The sequence below is a fragment of the Mesocricetus auratus genome, unplaced genomic scaffold (assembly GCF_017639785.1).
Source record: "Mesocricetus auratus isolate SY011 unplaced genomic scaffold, BCM_Maur_2.0 Super-Scaffold_100009, whole genome shotgun sequence".
In the NCBI taxonomy this organism is placed as follows: domain Eukaryota; kingdom Metazoa; phylum Chordata; class Mammalia; order Rodentia; family Cricetidae; genus Mesocricetus; species Mesocricetus auratus.
Window position 1 is genome coordinate 56,447,150 of NW_024429193.1, and position 22,855 is coordinate 56,470,004.

Sequence of the window (22,855 nt, forward strand, 5' to 3'; positions counted from 1 at the left end):
TGAGTTCTGGTCTGCACAAACCAAGACTAAGATCCAAATGACCATTGTGCACAGTGTTGGCTTGCCTGGCTCCTTGCTGTGGCTATGAAAGCTGGAACCGGAGTTCTTATCGGGTGGCATCAAGATCCAGTCAACAGCCAACGTCAGATGGCTGTGCATGCCGCGTATATGCTCAGCACATTAGGGAAGACAAACCTACAAACACCAGCAGGCCAGCAAATGTCACAGGCAGCACCTGTGAAATCTGCATGTGTTGAATCCCAGGGAGGTCTGTGTGGTTCTGTCAGGGTCTGGTCTGGTGCGCTGTGTACCATCTGCCCTACCACGGAAGTAAAGACACTCACTCATTTCAATGTCTTGTTTAACTCTTTCCTCCTCTTCTTCTGAAGAGTAATCCTCTTCCTTGTGCTTTTGCACAATTTCCTTTGGGTCTTTCAGGTGAATTATAAAATTGTGTTTATCTTTTTTTATTTTCACTTTGATGAAAGTTGGGCCTGAGAAGAACCACAGGGTAGAAAGGTGGGCTGATTGAATATGCCATATGTACACCTTGACCAAATCCTTGTAGAACGCAGTACAGGATGAGACAGGGATTGGGAATGCCTGGGACTTGGCAACTCTATGCAAGGATGCCTAAGGGAGGATGGGCAAGGAAGTCTTTGCAAGCCTTCCTGTCCATCTCAAGCCAAATCACACAGAGAAAATACATCATCTGAGGCAGCGAATATTACTCAGCTCTGATACATCAAGTGAGCTAATTAACATGAAAAGTTTTAACATATTTGCATACAATAATATATAATGCACATATATTACATATATATTAATGTATTTGTGTATCTCTGACTATTCTCAAATTCATGACTCTTCCTGCCTCAACCTCATGAGTGCTGATGTCACAAATGTGTATTACCATACCTGACATCTTTAGAACTGATTATGGCAATATAATGACAACCACAATTATGTATATGCATGCATATACATATATACACCCACATATATGTGTATTCTATAATTACTATTACTCTGCAGGTTACAAACTGTTTTCACTATCTCTCCCTTTTATCTCCCTCTTAAATCCCGCTTTTCATTTTCAACTGTGGTTTAGGTGTTTCTCAAAACTGATAGGATTAAGATGAAAATACCATATTTTCTATGAATCATCTGAAGTCTATATAAACTGTTCACATGGGCAAGTCTTGGAAAGATCTGAAATACCGGTGGCAGGTCCCTGAGCGCTGTGCTGCAGAGCACGAGTCAGAAACTCAAAGCATGTGTTTGCTTTCTGACATGACAGAGTGTTGTAATTACTATTATTAATTACCTATTTGCTTTTTACAGTTGATAATATACCATCTGCCTTTGATATAGAAGCATTTAAATTTTTTTTTTTAACAATTAGGATGCTCCTATCATTGTGTTAGGGTACACTCTGAGCTGACTGATTCCTGGCAGACCCTAAGCATGTGAAGTCTGAAAATGCAGTGTAGTGTAAACATGAGTGCAGTGGGCTGTCACCCCCCACACTCAGAAGCACAGTGCCCCATGCTGATCTCAAATGCACCAACATCTTCCGTGTCATTAACAGCTCTTACAGACGTACCTCGTTCAAACTTAGTCTTTTCTACTTCAATCTGTCCTCCATCAGAAGGATACAGATAGTAATTTCTCCCTGTGATTTGGATGGGTACATCTCCCATATTATAACCTCGGAACTAGAAGAGAACACATCGTGATTGGGTGTAGAACTGCAATTGACAATAATTAGCTTACTACGGTTAGTCAACTACAGTTTCCATAAGCTTAAATTTTTAAAAATTAAACAATAATATCTGATACTTTGTAGGCTCAGAAACCCAAATCCATGTTATTACTAATTTTCTTTATTGTGAGAAAAGGGATTTTACTCAGTAGCTCAGACTGATCAGTAGCTCAGACTCATGATCACCCTGCTTGAGTGTCCACGAGGCTGAGATGACAGTTTTATGCCACTACGCTCAGACTCGTCAGAAATATCTAATTGTACTATAATTAGCAGGATTTTTAAAGGTTTATGATTAGAGCTTAAGAGATGACTCAGCCATTAAGACCCTCTTGCAGAGGACTGACATTTAGATCTCAGTGCCCATATAAGGCCTATAACTTTAATTCCACGGGGATCTGTTGCCCTCTTCTGGCTTCTGTGGGTACACACACATAAATAAAAAAGTCATTTATTTAATAAAAGTCTGTCATTAACATTCATCTGAGCATTTATAATCTGGCCCAAATAAAATCATGCTCTGTCATAAAGGTAACACAAGTTCATTCATTTTCTTTTTTAAAGTGAAGTATATTGTTTCTTTTGTTTTGTTTTTTGGCTTTTTGAGATAAGGTTTCTCTGTAGCTTTGGAACCTGTCCTGAAGCTCACTCAGGCTGGCCTCAAACTCACAGAGATCTGCCTGTCTCTGCCTCCCAAATGCTGGGATTAAAGGTGTGCTCAGCCACCACCCAGCAAGTGAAGTGCAGTATTGATTCTTGATTGGCTAAGAGGGCATATGAAAAGGACATTTTTAGCATTAGATTTTGCTACTACAGCTGCAGGGCATTCATATACATCTTAAAACCCTAGCATAAATGGGATGGAGTCATAGCTGAAAAGAATAGAACAGGGCATTTCTCTCCAGTTCTTTCCTCACTGTTTTTTCTCATAAATGGACACCCAAGGGAGAATCAGCAAAGACGGGGTTTAACCAAAGCATTTAAGCAAGAAATGTGGCACCACACACAATGGCATCTAAGTACACTCAGAAAATCCAGCCAGATGAGTTGCTCGTGCAGTTGCCTGTTTACGTTTTCAATGCTTAAAACATTTAGTCCTTGGGACATACTTCTATCTTTACAGCCCCTGGTAATCTAGTTTCATGATGGGAGAAACAGGCCTGAGGGTGTTCCCATTTTGGTGTTTGGTTACGCAGAAGAGTCTTGATTCTAGACAGAAATAGGAATTCAAGTCTAGTCCATAGACAGCAGGAAAAAAACTTGTTTTCCCCTAAACTGTTACAAGTATCCCCAAGAATTTTCAGAGTTGCTTTACCGGGTAAACTATCTCTGGTTCTGGAAGTGGGACAGATTCCTCTATCATTTCCATGATCTTTACGGACTCTTCCTTAGGTTTCTCCTTGGAAGAAGATTTTTTCTTCATAGCCTTAGTATCTTCTTTGTCTGCCTTATCCTTGCCTTTCCTTTTCCCGACTTCTTTCCCCTTCTTCTCTGCTTTCTTCTCCTCCTTCAGACGCTCCTCCTCTGCTAACCTCTCTTGTTCTTCCTTCCATGCCTGTGGACACAGCAAACAGCTTACTAGGGGTTTTTCATAAATATCAAATGTGGGTTGCATTTGGGTTAATTTTGCAGTAGGATGTTTCTAAGTGTCATTTCTGGCATTTTGAAACATTGAGCCAAGAGCCTTACTGTTATCTTTGTCTCTCTCTCACTCCCAAGTTGTATATGCTCACCCCTGTCTGTCTCCTCAGAGACTTCTCTTCATTTCTGCTTCTTCTGTAACTTTCTGGTCTAATTTACACTGTTCAGATTTCTCTCATTGGCCTGTCTCCTTTCCTTCAGTTCTCAATTTATATCCTAAATATACTTGATCAGCAAAATGGTAGGCTAACCAGAGAAGCATTCCCAGATAAGGATATCTCAAAAAGGATGGACAAAATACATTTTTTAAAAAAGAGTCATCAGTTTTCAAGCATGTTGGTAAATACTTGCAATTTCATCACTTGAGAAGCTGAGGGAGGGTATTAAGACAATGTGGCTACATAATCTCAAATATGACAAGTTATGAGTTGATACTAGTTCACAAAAAATCACAAAACACAAGGAACTAAGCCACATGATCATCTCACTTGATGCTGAAAAAACCTTTGACAAAATCCAACAACCCTTCATGATAAAGGTCTTGGAGAGATTTGGGATAACATGAACATACCTAAACATCATAAAAGCTATTTACAGCAAACCAACAGCCAACATCAAACTGAATGGAGAGAAACTCAAGGCAATTCTTCTAAAATCAGGAACAAGGCAAGGATGTCCCCTCTCCCCATGCCTCTTCAATATTGTACTCAAGTTCTAGCTAGAGCAATAAGACACTTTGAATAAAATCTGAACAACAACTTTGAAAGTATATCTGCAAAAGAAATCAAAGAGGATACCAGAAAATGGAAAGATCTCCCATGCTCTTGGATTGGTAGGATCAACATAATAAAAATGGTCATCTTGCCAAAAGCAGTCTATAGATTCAATGCAATCCCTATCAAAATTCCGGCACAATTCTTCACAGACCTTTAAAGAACAATAATCAACTTTATATGGAAAAACAAAAGGCCCAGGATAGCCAAACAACCCTTTACAATAAAGGAACTTCAGGAGGCATCACCATACCTGATTTCAAGCTCTATTATAGAGTTATAGTCCTGAAAACAGCTTGGTATTGGCACAAAAATAGACAGGTAGACCAATGGAACCGAATTGAAAACCCTAATTTTAACCCACACACCTATGAACACTTGATTTTTGACCAAGAAGCTAAAACTATACAATGGAAAAAAGAAAGCATCTTCAACAAATGGTGCTGGCATAACTGGGTATTGGCATGCAGAAGACTGCAGATAAATCCATGTCTATCTCCTTGCACAACACTTAAGTCCAAATGGATCAAAGACTTCAACATAAATCCAGCCACACTGAAACTCTTAGAAGAGAAAGTGAGAGATACTCTTCAACGAGTTGGTACAGGAGGCCACTTCCTGAACATAACACCAGTAGCACAGACACTGAGATCGACAATTAACAAATGGGACCTCCTGAAACTAAGAAGCTTCTGTAAGGCAAAGGACACAGTCAACAAGACAAAAAGGCAGTTCACAGAATGGGAAAAGATATTCACTAACCCCACATCTAAGAGAGGGCTGATCTCCAAAATTTACAAAGAACTCAAGAAGCAAGTCTCCAAATCACCAAAGGATCCAATTAAAAGGTGGAGTAAAGAACTAAATAGAGAATTCTCAATAGAGGAGACTAAAATGACCAAGAGACACTTAAGAAAGTGCTCAACATCCTTAGCCATCAGGGAAATGCAAATCAAAACAACTTTGAGATACCATCTTACTCCTGTCAGAATGGCTAAAATCAAAAACACCAAAGACAATTTATGCTGGAGAGGATGTGCAGAGAGGGGAACACTCCTCCACTGCTGTTTGGAGTGCAAACTCAAACAGCCACCTTGGAAATCAGTATGGAGATTCCTCAGAAAAAAATGGGAATAAGTCTACCACAAGACCCAGCAATTCCACTCTTAGGCATATATCCAAAAGATGCAAATTCATACAACAAGGACATCTGTTCCACTATATTCATAGCAGCATTATTTGTAATAGCCAGGACCTGGAAGCAACCTAGATGCCCCTCAACTGAAGAATGGATAGAGAAAATGTGGTACATTTACACAATGGAGTACTACTCAGCAGAAAAAAAATGGAATCTTGAAATTCACAGGTAAATGAATGGCACTAGAAGAAACCATCCTGAGTGAGGTAACCCAGTCACAAAAGACAAACATGGTATGTACTCACTCATATATGGATTTTAGACATGGATCAGGATAGTGCCAGTCTGCACTTCCACTGACAGAGAGTCTGGGAAACAGGAAAGAACCTAAGAGAGATATGCATGGTACCCCAGAGAAGAGGAATGAGGCAAGATCTTCTGAACAGATTAGCAACACGGCTAGGGGTGGGGGGGAGTGGGAGCTTGGAAGAAGAGTGGGGGAGTAGAGGAAGAGAGAGTAGGCCATGGGGGAACAGGAAGGTTGAATGGGGAGTAGAATAGGGGGAAGGGGGAGTCATAGGTTAGAAGGCAGATCTGGCACCAGTGAGACCTCTAGTGATCTAAAGGGATAACACCAACTGGCAAACTAAGCAATAGTGGAGAGACCATCTTAAATGCCCATTCCTGATAATGAACTTGATGTCTATAGCCATCCTAGAACCTTTGTCCAGTGACTGATGGAAGTAGAGGCAAATATCCACAGTTAAACACTGAACTGAACCCATGGAACCCAGTGACAGAGAGAGAGGAGCGATGAGCAAATTGGCAGAGAATGGGCTGGCAAAACCAGCAGAGACAGCTGATCTGAACAGGGGAGAGCTCTTGGACCCCAGACCGACAGCTGGGAGGCCAGCATGGGACTGATCCAGGACCCTTGACTGTGAGAGTCAGTGAGAAAGCCTGGGCAACCTATGGGGCCCTGGGCAGTAGATCAATGTTTATCCCTGGCACACAAACGGACTTCGTGTGTCTATAATACAAAGAGGGATGATCTCTCAGCCTGGACTCTTAGGGGAGTGCCTGGACCCTCCCCTGAGTTAAATGACAGACTCTAGATATCCCCTATGTGGAAGGAAGTGGGGATAGGGTGGGAGGTTGGGGGGATGGTGGGGGGGTGCGGGAGGAGGGGAGGGAGAGGGAACTGGGATTGACATGTGAAGCAAGCTATTAAAGTAAAAAAATTACAAAAAACAAAAAATGAAAATATATCTGTGAAGATTAAAGATAAGGGACTTTAAATAAGAGTCATAAAGTAAGTTTCTAGTTACTTAAATAAACAAAACGAACTATCCAAAGTATAAGAAAGTAGGAGGTATGAAAATGACAAGGCGAGCTCACCAGTCCTCTTGGAATTAAGGCACAGCTTTTGAAAAGGCAATATTTGGTAGGATACTGACTGAGTCATTTCTAGTACTGATGATAGACATTGATCCCAGCATCCCCAAAGGTCAATAAATCTAAGCAGAAAATAACAGTGGTGTGCGGAACCCAGTTCATATTGATTTAAAGAGTTTACTGATAAATCTCTGGGGGTTTTAGGAGATAGTTGCTAAGCAAAGCTACCATCGAAAAAAGTCATATAAGTGCCATTAAGTACAATGCTCAAAACAAAGGCAACACGTGCTGAAAATGCAGTGATTTGTAATTATTGTATTAGATCTCATGATTCTCTGTGCTACATATTAAAAACATACTATACAGTGGTATGCAGATCCACACTGCTCCCAACTAAGTTTTTCACAGTGCCACATTGGCAGCTTGAAATCAGCCACTCTTGGAGTATTCACACTACAGACATCAGCGAATGTTATATCATGGGGACTGATTGCCTATTGATTGACTGCGCTAAAAAAAATCAATGGGTAGGATATTAGAAATAAGAATTTACTTAAGTACCTTTAACCACTGCACTGCAACTGGAGTGAAAAATGAGAAAACACTCTTTCAGAATTCAAATTATTTCCTTGAGTCTGTAAAACTGCTCTTGTTATTGATAAGCAAATGGGACATGTCCTTTTATTGTTTCACTTTTGACTCTTTAACATAAATGAAAATATTAATCAGTATTAATAATGCAATTATACTTGTTTGTCAATTGTAACCATAGTCTGTGTAAGGATATAACTTAGCAAATATCCATGAAAACATATTTGAAGCATTACCTTGCTAAATGAACTTTGCAATGAAGATTACTATAAGATTAGTTATTATTTATAAATTACATACTAAATTTGCCATCAATGAGATTTTACTGGAAGGTTATTTGTGTACACATATGCACATTTTTGTTTTGCTAGAGATCAACTGCTAAATGCTTACCAGATGATCACAGAATATTTTCAAGTCAGCTAAAGAGAAAAGATAAGCTGGCTACAAAAGAATATAAAAAAGATAAGCTGTCTACAAAAGAATATAAAACGTGATAGTTTATTAACATCTATGATGTCAGCAAAGAAAAAGGAAACTGATGTCTTGAGAGACCTACAAGGAAATGAAAAACTCAACAAAAAATTGTATAAATAAAAAATATGTTTAATGAATAGGAGCAAAATAAAGCCATTTTCAGATAAGTAACAATTGACCTTAGTAGAAACTGTAAAAATTTGTATAAATAAAAAACTATGTTTAATGAATAGGAGCAAAATAAAACCATTTTCAGATAAGTAACAACTGACTTTAATAGAAACTGTAATATTATGATATAACGAGAACCAGATATTTGGTCTTCATTCCTGGATCCTGGCACAGAGCTCTCAAATCCCCTGGAATTTCATGAGTGATAGAACTGTCTTTTGTTCTAATGAGGCAACTCTTGGCAAACTCTTAGATAAGTTCCAAAATGGAGTAGAAGCTGGTCACCAAAAAGAACAAACCTAAGTGAGAAGCTAGAAACTTTTGGAGCCTTCCCCCTCCCTGCCCTACAACCTTCAAGAATGAGAGGAGCAGCAGATGGATTTAATAATTGATCATACTTACATGATGAAAAACCCATAGAAACTCCTAAACCACACAGTTTGGAGAAATACTGCATTGGTGTGCCTATGCTCTGGGAGGGTGACGCACCGCAGGGGCAGAAGGCTCAAACCAAAGCAGACCTGCATTTTCCCACAAACAAGCAGACACAACAGCTCTCTACCTTTGTGCACTCTTTGGAACTTGCCAGCTTTGACATTTCTTATTCCGGGAACTAAAGAGATAGCACATGAAAATAATCTGGAACGATTCCAGAAGCATGTATTAATTTTGTAGTTAAGAGTTGGAATAAAAATATGTGAACTAAATCAAACATTTTTGACAAAGGTAAAGAGCAAAGCAGCATGAACCAGTCACTGCCCTGGGTTGTGGTCATGTGAAAACAATAAGACATATATGCTCTTGAGGACTTGTCATGTGACTCCTGTGAACACACGGATCCTTTCAGGGAAGCTTCAGTCATCTCTGAGGTTTCAGTTAAAAAGATCATTCCCAGTGACTAAGGCAAATTATCTGTCTCAGGATAACTTTGGACTTGTGATTGATCTGTGAGGTTTGTCTTTTCTTGGGTTACCTTTAGAGAGCCTTCTAAAATGAAAGGGATCTTCTCTTTCTCTTTTTCCTTCTCTTGTTCTGGTACCTCTGTTTTGCTGACCATTTTGTTACCTAGAATCAGAGGAAACCAAACTTCTTAGCAACTCTGTAGAGTGAGGTATCAGAGAAGGAATGAGTCTCTGGGCTATCAGGGACTTCAAAGGCTACAGCTTCAGCTCCTCTTGTGTTTATCTCTAAATTCTCTCTTGCCATCTCCAGAACAACACCTGAGTGGTGCAGAGCCTTTGATGATGGTGTCTCACAATACATTCACAGTGCCTTGACATGTCACTTGAATTCCTTTTCCTAAAATTTTCACCTAATTACTCTTTGTTTAGTATCTCAAAACCACAGGAACATACCTATTGTTCCCTCTCATACAGAGCCCCTCCCCCTTTTTGGTCAGTGTTATCATCCTGTCTTCCAAACACTGTGACATCTTTTCTGACAGGAGTGACTCAGTGTACCTGCCAGGTACATTACAAGCCAAAGTTATGGCTTTCTGCAGCACCTAGATACTAAGCTTTTGCTTTGCCCAGTAGCATTAAAAAGCCAGTCAATATTTTCCCTGCCAGTAGCTAAGTACTTGGTCAGCCTTCATTTTATGTCTTATAGAGTTCCACTTATCACTCTACATACTTGGTAGAGTCTTGTTGGACTTCCACTGAAAGAAGCTCAGTTACTGACAATATAAGCATTTTGCTGGATACCAGAGGGTTCCTTAGCAGCATAATTTAGGTTTTACTTTAGAGCCAGGTCATATATAAACTTCTCGAGTAACAAAAAGAGGTTGCAAATTTTTGTAAGTTTCATAGCTTGGTCTCATTATGAGACATTACTTTCAGCTTTAGCTATCATACATATTACTACCGGAGACAATTTCTTTTCTACAGACAGAGAAATATCTATACTTTCTAGATGAAGTCCATATATCACTTCTTAATAAAGTGCCCTCCATAAAAATTACCTTCTCTCTGTTACCTTCTTTTCTTTTTCCTAATGGGCCCCAAGTTTTAGAAATTAGCTAAATTAGAGACAAACATAATCAAAGATATGTGCTAAGGTCTAGTTAGGTCCATGCCATAGGCATCTGAGAAACTCTCCCCATTTCCTTCTATATTCGTACCTCCGGGTGGTCTTTGGATAGATTTTTGTTTTGCCATTTGATAAAGGGTCTGACTTAGTATTGCTGTTGGATTCTATAATTATCCTGTTGAGACCCACTAACTCTGAGTACTTCACACACTGTCAATAAATTTAGATGGTGGAACCCATTGGTTCTATCTGTGAGGAAATTGGCATTTCCTTATCTCATCATATTTGATCTGTATAATAGATTAAGTTTTCCAGAGTTTATAGGAGATGGGATTGTGTTGAACATGTCTGACTCAGATACAAGAGCATCACACTTGGAATGCTGCTGTTTCATTTATTAGGAAAAGTGAAGACTCACAGGCATTTGGGGGCAGTCCTTCTTAATCTCAGAAAATTCAGGTTTGACATGAAGATAGGAGAATGCCTTGGGGCCTCATTCCATGAATAAATGCACTGGTTACTTACTTTTAGATTTTTTGAGAGAAACACTTTTGCTAGGAGAAATTTTGGCAGCAGAAGTTTTCAGCTCTAGCTCAATCTTGGTCCTGTTGACTTCTTCAGCCATTTTGGCTTCCTGATACTTTGCTTCTTCCTCTGTGATCCAGTCTTGGATAGATTGCGCAATGAGTTCTAGGTAATTCCTAGATGAGACAAAGATAGGAAGCTGGGAAGTGAGAGTCCTTATTAAAGCTCGTGAGGGTCACGTGGTGGTGGCTCACAGCTTTAATCCCAGCAGCTGAGAGACACAGGCAGGAGGATCTCTGTGAGTTCGAGACCAGCCTGGTCTACAGAGTGAGTTCCAGGACAGGTTCCAAAGCTACAGAGAAACCCTGTTTTGAAAAACATAAACAACAAAGAAGCAAGCAAACAAAAAGCCTGTGAGGGCACTGGTAGAGATGGTCTGAACAAACTCTTCAAAAATGAAGTGATTTTGAATTGCCCAAGTGACAAAAAGGTCAGGTGTGGATCTTTGCTGAGGTTCTGAAAAATGCCCACTTCTCTTCACAGATAAAGATGTGAAGACAGTGAGGTCTTTCCCATTAAGTGAAGGAGGACTAAAGACTTTTTGGAAGGGTGTCCTTTTTAATGTATGTGTATGTGTGGTTCTATGTATGTGGGGTGCTCTTTGAGGCCAGAAGGGAACATCTGATCTTTCAGAGCTGGAGTTACAGGTAAGTAGGAGCCTCCTAATAATGGGTGCTGGAAACAGAACTCTGCTCATCTGTGGGCAGTAGGGGATCTTAACCACTCAGTAATCTCTCTAGCACCAATGATGAATGACCTTGATTAACACCAAGAGATGACTTCAGAGACAGTTGAAGAAACAATCACTGTCAACGTGATGCAGTACAGTCAGCCTCTTTTTAGGGTAAGTTTATAGGACATTAGAAATCCTTTTAATTGGCCACCAGCCACTACAGTCACTTCATTAAAGAACTCCCCCTTTGTCTTGCTATAAAGATTACTGGTCTTGGGGGCATCTGCTTCCAAAACAGATTCCCTAAACTGCTCACACATTCATGCTCCTCCCAGGAAACTGCTGCTTACTAAGAGTGAGTCATTGCTGTTTGCAAATCTATTCAAACAATTTGTACTGATGAGAGTATTTTTAAATTTTAATTAACATTTGGATATTAATAAATCTATGTGGATGTCTAGAGAGTGACTCCCACAAGGAAATAAACTGAAATATTTAAGCTTGACAATAAATTTTATTTTGAGATTACATGAAGGTAAGGCATAACATTTGAAAAGTTAAAGCGAGATGGATGGAATACTCAGGATGCATCAGAATTTTGATTATTGTTCTTTTTCTTCTCTCTGTATCTGTGTGCGCATGCGTGTGGTATGTTTATGACATGGTATATATGTGGAAGTTAGAGGACAACTTGTAGGAATCAGTTCTCTTCATCTATCACATAGGTCCTGGAGAATCAAATCAAGTCATCAGACTTGATGGCAACTAACTGCCTTTACCTGATGAACCATTTTATAGACCTTTGGTTATTTCTAAAGCTATATAATGGAAATTGTGGATTATAAATTATAGTGCTTGACACCTTCATTTAGAAGGTACCAGACATATCCAACACTGTGTCTCCAAGAAATGCCTTATAGTCTACCAGGTTGCAACATCAAAGCTGACATTTTAGAGGATGGTTACTCTACACAGCCAGTTGAATAAGTAAAATCCTGAAATGATTGTTATTTTCTTATACTATTATTCCAATCTGTTAGCAAATTAAAATGATTTAAAACTATTCTAAATAAGATTGTACTTATAATACCAAATCTGTTCTCTTTCCTCCTTTGCTATCATTGTTCTGGCCCAACTCACTTTCATTTCTTCTTAGGATTGCTGCAATAGCCTCTAACTAGCCTTTATGTTTCTACCCTTATACATCTAAAATTTATTCCCACGTCATCAAACAGACTGAGACTTTAATTTGTAAGTTGGCTAATTTCATTCTTATATTTAGTACCAATTAATGAATATTTCCAATTAAGAAGTAAAATTCTTGAGTGCCGAGGAGATCAGTGCACTCCGTGTAAGCATAAGGAACTGAGTTTGATTTCCGGAACTCATGCAAAAAAGCCAGGCACGGAGACAGAGACACTTGTAATCCTGGAGAAGTAGAGAGGTGGTCACTGGGTGTCCCAAGAGTCAGTGAATGCCCATCACAGAGACATAGGTCAGTGAAAGACCAGTCTCAACAAACTAAACAACCAACAAACCAACAACCAACAAATACTGGGTGCATGGCACCAGAGGAATGGTACCTAAGGAAAGATATCTCTGGTTGCCCTCTGGCCTCCACACGCATAGGCATACAAATGCATGCATACTTGCACCCTCCCCCCATTCACTCAGATAAACATGCATATGCACACACAATTAAGAAAAAAGAACAAAATTCTTGGTAATGTTTGGCAACAAAGGGATATAGGCTCAAACAAAAGCCAGATTAGTATTCAAATGAGGACAAGCAAACAATGCTTCAGGTACTTTATTACTCATAGATATTTGGTGAATTAATAACTCCCATATGCATTCTATCTAGCTATATTTTAAAAAGTAAAGATGCCTACACTGGAGACAAATACAAGGGTCAAGGCAATTTAGTTTATAGTTTATAAATGTAAGGAGCTGAGCTTCTTGTAACTAAAATCTGTCACTATAGGTGGAAACAACATTTCTAGATAATTTCAAAATAGAAGTATGTGGTGGTGTGAATAAGAATGACACCCATGGGCTCATATATTTGAATGCTTAGTCATCAGGGAGTAGAGTTGATTGAGAAGGGTGAGGAGTTATGAAGTATGTTACTGGGGATTGGCAGCACTGAGGTTTCAAAAGCCCATGCCAGGCACAGTCTTTCTCTCTCTCTCTCTCTCTCTCTCTCTCTCTCTCTCTCTCTCTCTCTCTCTCTCTCTCTCTCTTCTACATATCAGGATGTAAAGTTCTCAGCTCTGGTGCCATGCCTGTCTGTCTCCTGCCATGATGATTATGGGGTAACCTTTTAAAATTGTAAGTAAGGCCCCAGTTAAATGCTTCCTTTTATAATTGTCTCATCATGGTGTTTCATTACAATAACAGAACAACAACTAAGACAGAAGTTGATATTAGGCACTGGGGTATTGCTGTGACAGGTTTCATAATTCTATTTGTGGGAGGAACATGGAAGACTTTGGGACTTTGGACTAGGAAAGAAATTGAACACTTTCAGTGAGACTGAATGGGCCATCCTAGTAGGAGCAAGGAAATCAGTTTTACTGAGGCTGCTGTGGACTGGGGGGTCCAGCTCAAGAGGTCTCAGAGGGAAGAATATTACTGGCTGACCTAGAGACAGTCTTATGATATTTTGTCAAAGTTGTGTGGCTGCTTTTTGTCCTTGTCCTAAAAATCTGCCTGAAGCTAAACTGAAGGGTTTTAGACTAATATTGTTGACAAAGGAGATTTCAAGACAGCTTAGTATTGATTGTGTCATGTGGTTATTAGTGATCACTCATATGCAGATCTAAAATGAAAAGGAGCAAGTAGGGTAAAGAGAAATTAAAAATGTTCAGTTTGAGGAGAAAAAGAGCACCAATAAATGTACTACTGGAGTCAAGTTTTGTGTTCAAAGAGATAAACCATTTAAAGAAAAGCCTTATGCTAAATGGAATAAAGAGAGTGGTAACCTCAGGGTGAGATCCCACCTAGCTAATCCTGAAACCTGTGAAAGGAAAAGGTCTGAGTGATTTCCTAAGCCTAAACAACAGAAATTTGCTGTAATGTAATCCAAGGAGGGGGCCAAGGTCTAGCCCTAGCAAGCAGAAGAATTTAGCAGCTTTGGCCACATGGTTCTGGAATTAGAGTCAAGAAGGATAAAGAAAAGGAGTTGTGGAATCTTCTATCATGGCTAAGGGGTGTTCCTGTCTGGAGGCTCAGAAAGCCATTGTGTGGAGCTGTGAAGCTGAAGCCTGTATTGTCTTAGAGTCCTGAAGATGTTGGAGATGCCAGAGTCATGGGATACCTGACAAGGAGAGCTGCTAACAGGGAATGGAAATATATTTGAATTTTTAGTGGAACTGTTTGAGAAGGATTAGGAGGTATGGACTTGTTGGAGGATATATGCTCTCAGAGTTATACTGGAGGGAATGCTCTCAGAGTTACAGTGGAGGGAATGCTCTCAGAGTTACAGTGGAGGGAATGCTCTCAGAGTTACAGTGGAGGGAATGCTCTCAGAGTTACACTGGAGGGAATGCTCTCAGAGTTACACTGGAGGGAATGCTCTCAGAGTTACAGTGGAGGGAATGCTCTCAGAGTTACAGTGGAGGGAATGCTCTCAGAATTACACTGGAGGGAATGCTCTCAGAGGTACAGTGGAGGGAATGCTCTCAGAGTTACACTGGAAGGAATGCTCTCAGAGTTACACTGGAGGGAATGCTCTCAGAGTTACACTGGAGGGAATGCTCTCAGAGTTACAGTGGAGGGAATGCTCTCAGAGTTACAGTGGAGGGAATGCTCTCAGAGTTACAGTGGAGGGAATGCTCTCAGAGTTTCAGTGGAGGGAATGCTCTCAGAGTTACAGTGGAGATCTAGCAAGCAACCGATGCCAGGAAAGAAAGAAAGAAGATGCAAAATAAATTTGGGCAATGAAAAACAAAGAAAAATACAGATTAACAGTTCAAGTACACCTATTAAACACCTAAATTAAATAATCCTTTAAACTTAAAATCAGTGTGTTTATGGCAGTCTGCTTCCCGAGTTGTTCCTCAATTCCATTTCCATGATTATACAGACAGTAAGCACTGAGTGCTCCTTAAACAGTGTTGACATAACAAGATGCCCTTGCTATGAGTGAGAAGAGAGAGCCAAGTTCTACAGGAACAAACAAATGAAAAGCTGGCCAAAACAAACAAGCAAACAAATAAGCAAAAAAAAAGTACCAAGAATTACAAAGAACCAGGGACTCTTAGATCTCCATTTGCTGGCAACTTGCCTGCTTATTTTGCTAGTTCTTCAGCTGCCCTACCCTTGAATCTTTTCAAGACCCATTAGAGTTAAGAAAAATCAAACTTTTGTAGTTACTACTTTAATGTCTTAGAGTCAGTGTTGCTACAGTTGAAACTAATAAAAAACACTTTAATAACATCTCCATTAGATTTCATGAGGGCAAGAGTTAAGCTCTCTCGTGATGGTATAGTGTTAATACCTAGCACAGTGCATAGTACACAGTACATATTATTTTAAGCAGCCAAATTGAACCATAGCACTAAATAAATGCTTTCATTGAGTTGAACCACAGGACCAGAATAAGGAACCAAAACCTGAGAGGCTAACTCTGCCACTGTATAATTAATGAAATTATCTAAGTCACCTGAATCCAACGTTAGAGTGAAGAGCAATATTCCAATATTCACAATGCAGACGTTGAATATTCATTGGATTATGAAAAACCAGAAGTAAAGAGTTGTCCTGTGTGTGGTAATAAGAGTCAACACATCGATATTGCTGATGGGCTTCCTGAAGAACCTGAAAATGATGGTTTTATTCAGTTGCTTTATCCCAGGAGAAGAGTCTTTTGCTATAGCAACATGTATGCCCCCCCCATCATTTCTACATCAATGGCCAACTTTAAGTTTTCAGTGGATTCTTTCCTAATGACTAGAAAATACGATCATAAAATATAGTGCATTTTTTGAGCCTTTCAATAACTCTTATAGAAAAACAAACAGTAGGTTCCAAGGGTGGAGATACGTGTTAAGTGTTAGTAGATGGTAATCAGTCAGCCTCACCCCACCTCTTTTTGTTTTTTGTTTTTGTTTTTTGAGACAGGGTTTCTCTGCATAGCACTGACTGTCCTGGATCTCACTCTGTGGACAGAGCTAGGCTTAAACTCAGAGATCCATCTGCCCTCTGCCTTCTGAGTGCTGGGACTGAAGGCATGTTATCACCACCATCACCCTGCTAATCAGTCAGTTCTTTAATAGTTTTCTGTACCTCCATACAGATCAATTCATTTTTTTTAGCATCGTTAAATAATGCAGATAGAGTGGGCATCATACACTAGGCTGTTCCTGACCTGCTCCAAGTCTACAACCAACACTCCAGCCCCAGTGTGATATTTGGAGGTCTTTGGGAATGTTAAGAGGGTGGGGTTCCCATGATAGGATTTGTGTCCTTATCATCTGGGACACTGGAGCTTGCTTCTTCTCCCCTCTCTCTCTGCCATGGATAACTCAGCAGGACAGAATCACGTGCAAGCCAGGAAGCAAGCCCTCATCAGGAGCTAACCACACTAGCACTTGGAATTTGTTCTCCTATTTCTTAAGTTCCGAGTTGATACACGTGTATTATTGAAGCTACCTAGCCTGAATTGTTTTGGTAAGGCAGCCTGAGACTAAGATAATAGCTAACATTTTTTCTTCCTGTTTCTAAATATCAGGTCTCATTTGCCAGAACAATAAGTGGCTTGCCAAGAACAGGGTCTGTAGGTTCTGGTGCCAGAGTTCAAGCCAACTGTCTTCCAGCTCTGATTTCTCTCTTCCTCACAGCGGCATCACTGTTTGCTATCTACCTCTGCCTTGTTTTAAACACCCTCAGCCTGCACTTCAAGGGCAGCCACCAGCAGAGGGCACCAAGGTATAGCTGCTTTGTCCTGTTTTTTTTTTTTTTTTTTTTTTTCTCAATGTCAGTCAACCATAGAAAACTGCCCACAGGAAAAGGAAGGAGACAATAGCAGACTTTTGTTTGTGTTCTCAATTCCAATCGACTGTAGGCAGCTTTGTGTGCTCTGCCATCAGGATAATCTCAAGGAACTGCTAGAATGCAAGGAAAGGGGTGTCTCAGTTTTGCTTTCATTTCTATACTTGTAATAGACTCGGAATAATACATTTATCCACCCCCACCCCCCACCCCCGTCTAGTCACCCGTAAGAGTGCCTTGATGGAGTGCCATGTAGATGTTTACTTCTGCTTTCTGAGGCACAACCACTGTTCTTGAAAGGCAAATTCCTCTGAGATGATAAACCCAAGAAATAAATGTTTGCTTATAGTGAACACACATCCATCCTTGCTGTGACTTCTGGGCAAGATTATCAGAGCTGTGACTGACTCTGAACATTTGAAAAGTGTTCACATTACCTTCCTTTTATGGATTGGTGTTTGCCTTTAACAGATTATTATTATTATTATTATTGTTGGTTTCATGTTAGTTCATGAAGAGTAAATATCAGGACAGAGAGAGAGAGAGAGAGAGAGAGAGAGAGAGAGAGAGAGAGAGAGAGAGAGAGAGAGAGAGAGAGAGAGAGAGAGAGAGAAAATGAGTCCCAGGCACTGTTTCATGAACATACAAATGAACTCCATGGACAAAACTTTCATCTGCAATTGGATTAAGATCACTCTGAGTTATAATCAAATGGATGAAATATTTGAATTGCAGGGAATGGACCAGAGTGAGAATCAAAACCATCTGATGCTTAGAAGGATGTTTCAATAGAAGGTGAGGATGGTGGTGAATTAAAACTGACATAGTTAGTCCTTACAGGCACCCTTGTACCTTGTAGAATCTACCAGGCTACTGTCCGTCCTCTACTGCAGCAGAGCAGAGGGTGGCAGGCCCTAGAAGGTGAGCCAAGACATTCAACAACAGAGGACCTTAGCCCCTAGAAGGTGAGCCAAGACATTCAACAACAGAGGACCTTAGCCCCTAGCAAGGGAGAAGCACATTCAAGAGAAAACAAAAATAAGGCAAATGTTTAAATCACAAATGCGGGTCACATATGTAATTCTAAATTTTATAGTTGCTACATTCTAAAAGCCGAGGCAGGTAAAGTCAATGGAAACGGTATATTTTGTTTCACTCGATATATGAAAATGTTATCATTTCAACATGTAGTAGATATAAAAATTATGAATGATATATATCATTTCATGCCAAGTCTTTGAACCCTGGTGTGTTTGGCCCCATATAGCTAAATGCAGAGTGCCATGTGACTGTCCTCGTTCCTGTTGAATTACTTTCTTTTTGGTGGAGGACCATTTTTCTTTACCATTGATGCGGTTGGGAAATTACTATTCTTTTCATAACAAGGCTCTGTAGATTCTCCTGGCTTTAAAGATATGTGGGATATAAATCTAGTCAAAATGCGAGCCAAATTAGAAAGACAAGTCATACAGAGTACAAGTTTTATAAAATCTGAAGCCAGCTTGTGTTCATTTCTGGACGTCTTACTATTTTTTTTTTCTTATAGCAGATAAAAGCATGTTTTGGGATGGGGGAGCAAATTTTCTTTCTTGGTTGTTTTGTTCATGTTTCTCAATTAGCAACAGACGTGTGGTCAAGGTGCTTCAGTTTCTACGACTGAACAGTTTCTATGTCATAGCTTAAGCTGAGGAATACACTTGTACACAACAGCTGTGGCCTCACACACAGCACTCAGCACAGTAACTGTAGCCATCAAGGCTACCATCCTTGACCTGCTCATCCAAACAGAAAACTCCAGGAAACATAATGAAGTTTAAAAAGAATGGAAAGACACCAGAGGGGGAAAATGGTGTTGCTTCCTGGTGCAGCCCAGTTTTTCTCTAGAAAACACTCAGAGCAGTTATGGAAACCGTCCCTTTGAAATTATCCTTTCAACCGTTCGGGGGGTTTCCTGTGAGTGCATGGCTTAGTGTGGGAACAAACTCATTTTATAGCCCAAGTCAATGGGAATACTGAGTTGAGCTCGAGCTGAGAGAGTGACCCAGAAGTGAACTGTTCACAGTTACAGCCCGGCTCTCCAGACCTATCCACGCGCGTCTCCTGGAGAATCACAGCCCATAAATACCTGAAGCAGGACTTTCGGCTGAAAATGTTCAGTAAAGCTCCAGTCCGTTAAACTTCGCTGCTGAGTTTTCTTTATGTCCTCGAGATTAGCTTCCACCACCATCTTCTTGGGTTTCTTAAAAAGGAAAAAAAATCCACTGGATCACAATTTCAGCTCTAATTTGTGCGCGTCCAAATGGAGCCCTATTAGACTCTGTGGACTCACCCCCATGCGCCCCATTTAATTGTGGGAATCTGCATATGTATAGATCCATATGTATAGATCCATATGGCAACATTTTAGGAGGGCCGCTGCCAGAAAGAAGTACGCCTTTGACTCTCTCTTTTTTTCCAAATGTGCAACATAACCTAAATATTTTTATTGTTAGGTTATACTCTTCGGAGTCCTGTTAGCAATTATAGGCAGGTTTTCTGAGCTCACTTCAAGACGGCGTTTAGTTCTACATGGGCTGTATGGTCAGCAGGTGTTTGTGAGGTTGCCAAGCCACACTGTCTAGAGAGGGGCAGGGAGCGGGAAGTTCTACTTAAGTTAGTGAGGCCAGTAAAATTAACCCCCTTCACTCCAGTTGGAGGGAGTATGGATGTCCAAACAACTCCTTTGGCCCTGGTATCAGCAGCATTTTCCTTTTAAGCCTCCCCCCCTTCTCTCTCTACCCTCCCCCTCTCTCTCTCTCCCTCCCTCCCTCCCTCCCTCCTTCCCTCCTTCTCTCTCTCTCCCTCTTCTCAGTTTGGTCAGGGGTTTTCAGATCATCTTACTTGTCATCTACACATTTAGGAAAATAATTCCGTACCTTTTCAAGAGAACCATCCTTTGTGGCTGCTTCATCTTTGATCTCATTGTCCGTGGTCTGCTCTGTAAATCAAAGACACCAACATCCAGTTGTGTTTGGGATTTGTTCTGGCGTTTGGTCAGTGCTGGATCTTTTTGTTGCCCGTATGATCTATGTCTCTGTGCTGAAAAGGTAATTCCTGAGAGGCATGTTTCGTGCCTCCAAAGAGGTGTTTGTGTCAATAATTCTAAGTCAGTGCCTACCTAGAATTTATCCTACAGTCTGTGAAAAGAATCCGGCTTCTTATCTGATGCCCACTAAATCATAGCAGCTATTCTTTCAGGCTGCATAACGTTCACTTCTTTGGTGAACCTTTGCCTCCACAAATTTTAAGTATTCACTGGCTAAACTAAATCATTGGCTCACTGCTTTCATTTTTCCTTACTCTGGTGATCATCACAAAGCCTTGCAAATTTTTCTGAGCCTTGCCTGGTAGGTGACAGACTGGGACAAGGGCAGGGGTGCGTGGACCGGAGAACAAGCAATGAATTCACCTATTAGAGAGTGAAAGCATCCTACCATTCTGTTGAGATCTTCCGTCCACCCATCATTAACTTAATTATTTAATGAGCATGTGCACACTGACAGGTGGAGTTTAACACACAAGTGTAAACTTATGTGATGATAAGGGCTGTGATATCATTGTTGGCTAGGAAGCAGTGGCCATCTGAATGGATGAGAAAGGGACAGATCTGTGCTAGTGATTTTCACATCATGAAGTACATCAGGATAAACGAGACATAACAGAGAATGCTGATGAAGTCCCTACTGTAATTTTTCCCACATTTGATGAAACAAATGGAGTAAGCTTGAGAAGGCTAAGTGTTGCAGGATATACTTTCGTGCTGCTGAACGGCTGAGCCAAGTTGACTTCTTACCGCATTGAGAATAATTGCAAATCCCAAGCCACAAAGCTGTGTACAAATTGCTGCAGCCTCACTCTCCCAACACATGTGCCCTAGTCCCTCCTTGTCCTTCCCACTTCAGACGGACTGGCCAGCTCACTGTTTGTGTGGGCAGCCTTACACTCCCCCGTTCCCACCGCCATTCTTTAAGCTATTCGCCTGTTTTTAAGTCAGAGCATTGAGTGGGGAAGGGTCCTGTTTGTTCATGGTCTGCTCCTCTGCTTCCTTCAGCTCTCAGTTGCTGAAGTACAAGAACGTGCTCTCTTCGTATCTTGAGCATCCGGCACCTGGTGCGGATTCAGCGATGGGTTTTTCTTTTGATTGAATGGGGTGAATCTATAGCACATTTTGAACTATATTGAAATGATGGCAGAGTAAAAAAAGAAAGCAGAAATGTACAAGGAAATCTGTAAGAAAGGCTGACTCGACTGTGAATATAAGATTTGTCTTTTCATTCTGCTGCAAAGAGATCCATACACAGGATTCTGGGGGTGGGGGTGGGGTGGGCAGTGATATCTACCAAGGACAGGCTAATGCTCTTCTCTCTCAAAAGCACAGTTACTTATATCTTTGGCCCTAGTTCCCTCTTGTCCCAGGTTGCTGCAGGTGACAGAATGAATGTTCCATTTTGATTTCGAGGGAGATGTGAAAGGCAATTCAGTTCAGCATTTGTACAAACATATCCATTGAAGACAAAACTCAGGCCAACTGTAATTCTAAATAGACCGTGATATCCCCTTTGTCTTTGAAGCAATTGATATGAAATCTGTAGAATAAAAGTCCTTCTATCCTGTGACCTGCCAGTTTCCAGAAGATTTGATATTCCCTCCTGTGTCTAAAGATCAGGGAATAAAACCAACTCTTTAGAAAGTATGTTCAAAACTGGTGCACCAACAACTTTGCCAAAGGACAGAGCAGTCTAATATGAAGATGAACTCTATTTAACAGTAGAATAAAAGTCATTTTTTCTCTCTGTCTGATTCTTGATTTCAGCCACATAATCCTTTGACAGTGTGATTCAGTAGTTTTTGACACATCTGGAAATGGACGCTTTCCCTTCCCTTTGAAAAACAGCTCTCCTAATCTGTTTTACTTTAGAGATAACAAGATCCCTCTGCAAAGCAGTTGCTTTATTAAAAAAACACCCAACAAGCATAAAGGGCACATCTAAACCTACAGCCTCGCGGTTATCAACTCTCAGGTTTTTTCATAAATATCCAATGTGCCCTGTCAAGTTCAAAACAGTCTCAGATGGAAACCCAGAGTTTTGTTAGGGAAAGCACCACTGTCCAGCCCTTCATGTCCAGAAACAGGCATATCAATGCGTGTGATGCCAAAACGGTTTTGTGGGGAAACACAAAGATGATTTCTGCTTTGTGTAAATGGAGTTAGAGCGGCTGCTTTTGAAGAATGAAGCAGCGTTAGGGAGGAAGATGGAAGCTCAGACAACAGCTTCCTCTTATAAAACAGCCACAGAGGTACAAGGACAGCTGTCTCCTCTGCTCAGACCCAGTGGCTCTGCATTCACCGAGGAGGAGCCCTTAGGGCTGGGGGCCCGCCCTCAAAATTGCTGGGGCCCCAGAACATGCTATCTAGATGATAGCATTTCATCCTGAATCTTGGGAGCCTGAGAGTCACCCTCTCTCCACCAGGCTCTATAGCAGCATATGAGTGGTTTGACCACCAGGTGGCAGAAGTTGCCCGAGGAAAGGAAACTGTACACAGCCTGCCTTCAGAAAAACAAAACAGAGCGAAACAAACACCC

The 22,855-nt window shown here is 40.6% G+C and overlaps 1 protein-coding gene across 1 annotated transcript in view; it reads right to left on the reverse strand.

The window, feature by feature from the left end:
- The window catches only part of Spag17 (sperm associated antigen 17), a 236,679-nt gene that overhangs the window by 90,491 nt on the left and 123,333 nt on the right, over positions 1 to 22,855 (reverse strand). The window contains exons 16-23 of the mRNA XM_005076661.4: positions 20,147 to 20,208; positions 19,357 to 19,470; positions 15,904 to 16,058; positions 10,505 to 10,680; positions 8,925 to 9,016; positions 3,081 to 3,320; positions 1,607 to 1,718; positions 345 to 494 (exon numbers count right to left, since the gene is read on the reverse strand). Of these exons, the coding sequence (XP_005076718.1) occupies positions 345 to 494; positions 1,607 to 1,718; positions 3,081 to 3,320; positions 8,925 to 9,016; positions 10,505 to 10,680; positions 15,904 to 16,058; positions 19,357 to 19,470; positions 20,147 to 20,208 (1,101 nt within the window). The remainder of the gene's footprint in view (positions 1 to 344; positions 495 to 1,606; positions 1,719 to 3,080; positions 3,321 to 8,924; positions 9,017 to 10,504; positions 10,681 to 15,903; positions 16,059 to 19,356; positions 19,471 to 20,146; positions 20,209 to 22,855) is intronic.